General features: G+C 38.4%; 1 protein-coding gene across 1 annotated transcript; it reads right to left on the bottom strand.

Moving 5' to 3' along the window:
* Positions 1-3224: 3224 nt before the first annotated feature.
* Positions 3225-4756, bottom strand: LOC149045145 (ATP-binding cassette subfamily C member 4-like). Its single transcript, XM_089207628.1, has 2 exons — positions 4524-4756; positions 3225-3551 (listed from the first exon to the last, which is right to left on the bottom strand). The coding sequence occupies exons 1-2, from the start codon at positions 4679-4681 to the stop codon at positions 3341-3343; spliced, it is 369 nt and encodes a 122-aa protein (XP_089063754.1). The 5' UTR covers positions 4682-4756; the 3' UTR covers positions 3225-3340.
* Positions 4757-8902: the final 4146 nt, after the last annotated feature.

Raw genomic sequence — 8902 nt, 5'->3', positions numbered from 1 at the left:
GCCAAAGTTCACTGATCCTTTTTTGCATAATACGCTGATACGTGGGTAAAAATTAAAGTAATTGCAAAAGAATTAGTGAAAAATGCCCAGCTAGAAAGAAGTCTTTACCTTTGCTTGAAAGAGAACCCTTGAGTTGGTAACTTTGCATTGAAGTTTGGGATCGATATGTTATAAACTAACCAACGAAGGTTTTTAACATAATTTTTCTCTAATAATAACATAAGTTATTGTCTCTATTATAGGACTAATCACCCGCGGTTCACAAGGACCTCAAACTTACCTCATGTTGTGTTCATTGAAATAGTTGAAAACTGTCCTAAAATCAAGACCCAGGTAAGGCTAGGATTTAAAGCAGATGCAACATTTACAAAGTTTTCAAATTTGTTTTGTTTTGGATAGTTGGGCTGACGTTGTTATTTTCATAGTTTTGTTCAGAACCCCCTCTGAAACTCATTTGCATTTCGCCGCGAAATTTTTTACAAAAGGGATTTGCAAAATTCCATAACTTTGAAAAGGTTCCGGCGTTGCTCGCTCCACTAGCTTGGGTCTTACTTCCAGTTTCTCGTTGGTGCATAGCCTTCCAAATTTGAACGTTTGGGACTGGCCTCTAGTAAACCTTAAAATGCATTTCGTTGTCAATTTTAGTACCTCTCAATCCCAAAAATTGTCATTTTAATCATTTTTTGGGTTTCTGAAGTTTTCTTCGTTCTAGTCATGATGATTTCAATTCCAATATGAATGTTTTTGCATATGTGCAATTTTCAACGAAGGAACAGAAGAGAACTTCACTCCCTTAGTAACAGAGTCACCTCCTCCGCTTCCATAATTTAGATAACAGTTCTCCCAAATATGTTTCTCAAAATTTTAGTTGTACGAATTTTATATAAAATGAAACATTATCCTTTCCTTGATGCCTCTCTTTCTTCTAAGTAGCTGTCTCCTTGAAAATCTCTTGATATATAAACTGTATTACTATTATTACAACTCTGGGGGGGCGTTGAGAAATTATGAACTAAAAAAAAAACCCGAAAAATTCAGTCTCAACAATAACGCAAGCGTAAGAGCGGGCTAAAATGTAATTCAGCCTGCCAAAATCTCCATTTTGTACACGGTAAAATGCGCCACACTACGCGACAGGCTAATGATAACATGTAGTTTTCAGTTTTTGGTTTATATCGTCTCGTTTCCTGTAGAGGGTTCTAAATATACATGCAGGCGGACCTCCACTGATAAACAGCTCTCAACTGCAACGGTCTGACACACTCACGGCAAGGATTTTTTTATAGCTATCAATAATATTATTGTACGTCTCCCACGAAATTTCAAGACGTACTTACCAGCACAGCAACAGCCTTGATGACCTCTTGTTCACTGTAAGAGCAGTGTGTGTGTAGGGAGGTCGAATTAATCAACTGAAGTACACTTTTTTTTTTACGACTCTTTATCACACTCGGTGAAGGTCTCGATCTATTTTTTTCTGCATGAACGAGTTTTCCCGCCAGAATAATTTATTTTCAAAAAAGTAACAAATTACACATATAAAACTGTGAGAAACCGAGATCACTCTCCCGTGATAAATACTCTCAAGATATTCGCAAAGAAAAACCATCTAAACAGGATTCAGTGCGGCTATGGTGATAAAATGTAACTCACTAGTGATATACTTGGTTGAATTTTGCGCTCACAGACACGCTTCAGTGAGTGGTAAGTGGTGTGATTAACGCTAATTCATCAACGCAAAGTGAAGTGACAGAGCACCATTATTAATCCTTTTTTTCATAATATGCTGATGTGTAGGTAAAAATTAAAGTAAGTGCAAAAGCATTAATAAAAAATGACCAGCTAGAAAGGAGTCTTCGCCTTTGCTTCAAAAATAGAACCCTATTAACCCTTAACTTTGCATTGAAGTTTGGGGTCGATATGTATTAAACTAACCAACAAAGGTATTTAATATAATTTTTCTCTGTTAATAACACAAGTTATTGTCTCTATTATGGGACTAATCACCTGAGGCTCGCAGAGACCTCAAACTTACCTCTCATTGTATTTATTGAAATATTTGAAAACTACACTAAAATCAAGACCCAGGTAAGGCTAGGATTTAAAGAAGATGCAACATTTACAAAGTTTTAAAATTTGTGTCAGTGGGGTAGTTGGGCTGACGTCATTATTTTCATAATTTCGTTCATGACCCTTCCGGGACCTCATGTGCATTTCGCCGTGGAATTTTTACAAGGGGTTGCAAAATCCTGTAACTTTTATAATGTTCCGGCGTAGGTTGCTCAACTAGCTTGGGACATACTTCCAGTTTCTCGTTGATGCATGGCGTTCCAAATTTGATCGTTTAGGACCGGCCGCTATTAAACCTTTCATGCACTTCACTGCCGATTTTAGAACTTGGCCTCTCGATCCCAAATTCGTCATTTTGATCATTTTTTTTTTTATTTCCGAAGTTTTCTTCGTTTTAGTCAAGATGAATTCAATTCCAAAATGTTTTTTCATAAGCGCAATTTTCAGTTAAGTAACGGCAAAAGAATATAATTCTCTTAGTAACAGAGCAGCCTCCTCCGCTTCTAAAATCTAAATAACAGTTCTCCCAGCTATATTTCTCAAAATTTCAGCTGTAAGAATTATGTATAAAATCAAATCCTTCGATATTGTAAGGAATAATTCTGTTTTGGTCTCTCCAGTCCGGAAAGACTTGCGAGTATTTTGTAGATCCTTTGGTACATTTCGTGGCCATGCACTACTTTAAATACAAAGGATGCTGTTGTAGAAATTTCACATAATTCATCTAATTCACTAAACTCTCTATAAATACCTTTCGTCAACTTGCTTTCATTGTCCATCAAAAGAACCAGATCTGTCTTTCCTTGAAAACGAGCTTGATGGGTAATAAATAGTCGGATCCGATCGGACAAAGTGCCACAGATACACGTCTGAAAAATTTCACTCGACACTTCTGCGTCAACAGAGCTAAGGGGATCATCCAGAAGATAGAGTAAAAAAGACTCGATTTTCCGCAACCCACCAGGCCTGTGTTTCCAATCGTCTGACAGTCGGAAATGCATAGACTTAAATTGAAAGAGTAATCCCTTGGACGGGGTTTAACTATGTTTAAACAAAGGAACGCTTTGCCTTTATTACAAACATAATTCGTCAGAAAAGTTGGTTTCACTGCTGAAAACTGATATTCGTTTAATTGTGTTTCGCTTATGCCAGTTAGGTCCTTTGAAAATGATGGATTCCATTTTTGAGAGGAAGATACCGGTGCATCGCAATCATTATCAAGAAGAAACAACTCTACTCGTTCAAGTGTTGTAAATGTTTTAAAAAGAGCTTAGAACTCATACAAAAACAGAACAGTGACGGGTTTTTGGAGCGCACCCAGCAGAGCCAAAGTAGTGAAGACATTTTGAGCTGTAAGGCGATTCCCGGCCATGAGAAACGGAAACAAAGCGACAAAACTGGACACCATTTGGTAACAGGAATACGCCAAGAGGTAACCAGCTAAAATAACTCCTTTCTTGTACACAATGTTGAGCTCTAATCTGAGTGGAACAGAATATGATGATAATGGTTAGAACATTCACAGGCAAGTCAGGTAGTTATTCCCAAGTTGGAGTTAGTAGGCAGCTTTGCTTCTTATGAGGGAATGCAAAAGGGTTCCCTACCCGTATGGTGCGCGTTTCCATTCCAGAGTTATATATCAGAAGGTACAGATTTCTGGAACTCAGGAATTTGATCGGAATAGTGCTAGACTGGTGGTGTATTTAGATGGATTCACTAAACGAGAGGCAAGTACTTCCCAGTAACAGCCTGCTAGGCTAGTTTGTCTCATATTTCTTTGATATTGGCCCAATTATTGTAGAGACGTACAATGAGAAATTTCGCTCATGACATTACTTTCAAATTCTGTGATTGATCTTTTGCCTCAAATTCAAGCTTCTACGATTTCCTAGAGGCTCAAGGAGTTCTTTAAAGAGTATTAACATCGGAGAATGATACCTGAGGCTAAAATAGCGTCCGAAAAATGAACAATTGACGGAGAGTAAAGTCTCTGGAAACAACCGAGAAAAAGGTTGAGAACAATTTTTTAACCAGGTTATTGGCGCAGTATTTAAAGTTATCCACCTTGCCGAGTTAATTTGTTAGAATTGTTAATAGATAAATTGAGTGAGTCTTGAAGAAAAAAGCACGAGCTGACACAATGTGTTGCAAGTATATCGTATATTTGGGACTGCGACGTTTTGATGACTGATTTTTTCATTACTTTTCGGTATATAAGTTTTGCGAATGGAGGACTTTACCTAAAAGCAGCTAAAAGTAATACCATAGAAATTTCATGTCACGGTTAGCAAACTTGAGAATATAAAGATGCAAAATGAACTTACGGTGTTTATATCTTAGGCTGTTTTTCTAGCTCTGATGACGAGTGATTATAATTTTCTTTCTCTTTCAAACAGGGTGTTATCAGCATATACAAACCATAAACTGTTTAATTTTTACAAGGAAACTCATACCTCCTAACTTCGGAAACCAAATCATGAAAGCACCATTCCCAAGCATTCATTTTTAGTACACGTATACCAGAAATGACGTCATGCATTTGACGCAGTCTCTTGTCCGTCATCTTGGCGGCCTTGTCCTGAAGACTTTTGAAAACGTTTCCCAGATTCATTTGACAGAAGATGTGAGCTATTGAAAAGATCACACCTCCAAATGTTTGCCAGCCGACAAAGTTCCACAAAAGAGAAAAAACGGAAAGTATCTCCAGAGGAGCAGAAAGCGATTTAAGGTTAGAGAAAACTTGAAAAATCAGGACCATGTCCTTAGAGATCAAGTTTATCAAATACCCTGAAGTTCTTTCAGCAAGAATATGATGGCGCGAATTCTGTTCGTTCTGTTTATGACTTAGATTTACTTCTTTCAAATTTGGAGGAAAGAGATTATCTAAAGACTCATTTCCCTATGACGCTTATAAATGACTGAAAATACAATCAGTTACAGCCTTGAACTCTCGTTCACTTTTCTTCGTGAATAGCGTTCAAATTGATAGTCAACCAAAAATGCTAATTCGTTAAAAATAGACTAGCCCTAAAGATATAAGGAACTCAACTTACCAGGAAGCAAAGAATATGACAAAGGCTGAAGGGAGTTGCCTTCAAACCCCAAAATTCGGGATAAAGAGAAGGAAACCGGTTAAGTGGAGACTGTTTCGAGGGAAGGTCTGTGCGGAAGCAGACTGGCTGGAGACTTTCGAGATGAAGGAGCCACAGACGAAGAGTTCAGCGGAACACGAATTGAACAAACCATAACACTGTTCGTGCCTTTCGGAAGCCGAAAAAAAGAGAGTGCGTTCCGACCTTTTTTCGGAGCAGCCGTTACCGTGCAAGCGCGCAAATTTGTAAGTAATTTCGCGAGCTAACCTCAGTCGATTCCCGATAATTAAAAACTGCCATTATATATTTGAACAATATTTTCAAGATTTCTGTGATTGTAACTTTTTCCTCAGGAGCTAAAGCGCAAGATCAACTGTCTCATACCAATTTCAAGTAATTTCCATTTACCCTCACGTCATTTATAAACAACTGTACCCATAATAACTTGAATAATCTTTTTCATTTAGTGAAATGACTGCGCCGTAGTCCTTGGAGTAAATAATTGAGACGCTAACAATGCTTTCGTTACCAGCCATTAACGTAACGCCAAACGTCTCTCTTAAAGTTATAACTAGAGAAGTTTGGCGTTACGCTTAAACCCATCTGTTAGAGACGTTCGCGTAGCTGTTAAACGAAAAGCCGATAGGAGCCGTCAGTGAAGATTAGCATTTTCGGGTAACATACCGTTAAGGAGCGCAAAAAGTGAAGAAGCCTGATGGTGTTTAAGGACATTTTTACTTTAATTAACTGATTAAGGAAGTATGTGTGAAAATTTTGCCACCATTAATCGATGTCTATCAGCGCATCATTTGTCTTCATTGGTTTTTTCTATCGAGAAATTAATGGACCGTCCACTCGAACATGTTGGAGAAAAGAACAGTCAGTGATTCCTTTTGTGTTGATTTCTATTAAAAACGGTGACTTATTTAATACCTAAATAAATCGGATTCAAAGCAGACTGAAGACTCTTTAACCAAAGTACAATGTAACACGTTAACAAGCGTTTTGACATATGCGCCGAGTTCAATAAAAACCAGGTACTGACGGTCTACCGCCGTCTATAAGACCTCTTACGGCCGTCTTTTTAGCCTGATAGCAGTGTGAGTTTCGCTTTATGCGTCTTTTACGCTTTTTCCGAACACAGCCACTGGGCATTATGGCGCGTTTTTTGGACTACATATTTTTTGGCGGGCTAAAATGTATGACAGATCGCTCGCTTGTTTGCGTGATTGTTCACCCTATTTTTCTGCCATTTTTGTCGTCACTTTCCAGTCTTTTTCTTTATTTTCTCAATGCCCTTTAAAGTGATAACAATTATAATAGTAACAGTAACTCAGTGTTAATTCATTCGGCTAAAATATCCTTTTAACTCTCGCCTAGCGGCTCGAGCAACGAAATGACTATGTATCGCACCCGAAACATAATTCATACCCAATTGCCTTTTTATTTTATTTTATTTAACGCCATCGGAATCCGGTTGTGGAAATAATTACTGAAACTCTCGTTTGTCATTCTCTGGTTGTTTAACGGTTATCTTCCTGTAGAACAGTCGCACCTTTCCACAGGTTTATAATAAAGGCTGGATTACAAGGCTTGTCGAACAGTCAAAGCCTTCCCTAACAGCAAGTTTCTATCCGATACCAGAATTATTTGATTTGTTATTTTTTTGGCTTCTATAGCGCTACCTAGCTGCCACCTTTCCCGAGTATGTTACGCTTTGTTTAACTGCACTAAGCAAGACAAGGGACGATCGCATTGTTATTTCACATAAATTATTCACCCGCGACCTGCGTGCGACTCATGACACACGAACTGAGACAATAAGATTCTCCTATGGATGACTTCGAATTCGAGTCCGATTGGTTTTGAGCTTGTGTTTATAGCAATTGAAAGAGGGGCGATTTTTTCCCGTGATATTCGAGACGTCTTCCCCTAATTAATCACGCGTTTCAAGGAACAAGAATCATGCACTGACTGACATCTATTAATAAATGGCAAATATCTTCTAATAAATTATAAAATGTTCAGAGAAATTGCGCGCCGTGATTGGTAAGAACGAGTTCGTTATGTTTCCATAACGCACGCGCCTTACGTGACACGAGTGCACTGTTGAGACATAATGCACGCAGCCTACATCGGTACGAGCGCGCGCAATTGACGATACATTTTATAAAAGAAATAAAACAAAACAAAAACTTGTTCCTCGAGCAATGTTGAACTATATGAACACTTGGGAATTTTTAAGAACACTCGACAAGTGCGAGAAGCATTTCTCTCGTGTTCTTAAAGATTCCTGCGTGCATATATAACTCAACAATGCACTTGGCGCGCTTTTTAATAATTCTTTACCAATAGGGCCGTTATTAACACAAGGTCTAACCCAAACCATGGTTTTACGAAATCAGTGGGCCTCAGGTTTTCTGTGTAAGAGGGTCGATTTTATTAAGTAAATATCCTTCAATACTTAACTTTTGGACGTCTTAACACTATTCACAAAATAAACGTTCAGATACAAGGTCCAGCTAAATTGAGAATTATCTAGGACGCGGTTTTGATTCGTAAAACAACGGCTTAACTTTGTTTAAAAAAAAAACCAGCCTGTAGAGTTTATATTGGCGGGCATGAATTATGTTTTAGGCCCGACTGAGGGTCACTTTAGCGCGAGCTGTTGTGTGAGGGTTAAAATGATCTCTGAGAAGGGTCCAAAGCATATTTATGCCAAAGAACATAAACTGTACCACTATTATTACAACTTCGGGGGGCATTGAGAAATTATGAAGTGGAAAAAAAATCCAGTCTGAAATCTCCATTTTTTACACGGTAAAATGCGCCACACTACGCGACAGGCTAATGATAACATGCAGTTTTCAGTTTTTGGTTTATATCTTCTCGTTTCCCGTAAAGGGTTTTAAATCTACATACAGGCGGACCTCCACTGATAAACAACTCTCAACTGCAACGGTCTGTTCACACTGACGGCAAGGATTTTTATATTGTTATCAATATCAATATTATGCGCCTCCCACGAAAGTTCAAAACGTACTTACCAGCTTAGCAACAGCCTTGATGATCTCTTGTTCACTGTAAGAGCAGTGCGTGTGTAGGGAGGTCGAATTAATCAACTGGAGTACACTTTTATTTTTACGACTCTTTATCACACTCGGTCAAGGTCTCCAATTGGAAAGACAAAGGCGTAGCAGATCAGCACAACAAATTATGTACCGTGTCTGTAAACTAAATTAGATGCAAATGGGGAAGTAGAGGGGGTGGGGGAGGAATACTCTCGGTTTAAAAACCGAATAGTACAACAGTCAAGCTATTCTGAAATATGTTCAAACCGTGAAGAGGCCATGAAACCTAAATTAAGGCTGGATCAGAGTCGGCATTTCCAAAATCTTCGTTTACGAGGAAAACATCATTCCAGGTTTTCAAATAGGTTCAGTGGCTTTTCAATAGGGGTTTAAAACAAATATCAAATTGGTCTGTTGGATGCAAATGTTTATTTTTTCGTACGGAAGGTGTATGGAGCGGGTATGGGTGGTATATAGAGGGGGAGGGTTTTCGAACCCAAGATAGACTACAAAGTCTTGATGAGGGATTATTCTTCACCGCACCCCCCCCCCCCCGTTTTTCTCGACCCATTTTTTTTCTGCATCAATGAGTTTCCCCGCAAGAACAATTTATTTCAAAAAATAGCAAACTATACATATAAGACTATGAGAGACCGAGAACACTCTCCC

This window comes from Pocillopora damicornis, chromosome 5 (assembly GCF_964200805.1).
Source record: "Pocillopora damicornis chromosome 5, jaPocDami1.2, whole genome shotgun sequence".
NCBI lineage: Eukaryota > Metazoa > Cnidaria > Anthozoa > Scleractinia > Pocilloporidae > Pocillopora > Pocillopora damicornis.
This window is presented reverse-complemented; position numbering and strand designations above follow the sequence as displayed.

Coding starts and splice junctions, on each gene's coding strand:
- LOC149045145 (XM_089207628.1), bottom strand. CDS start 4,681: ATGAATCTGGGAAACGTTTTCAAAAGTCTTCAGGACAAGGCCGCCAAG. Junction 3,552..4,523: donor TTGGTTTCCGAAGTTAGGAG/GTATGAGTTTCC, acceptor TGTTCCACTCAG/ATTAGAGCTCAACATTGTGT.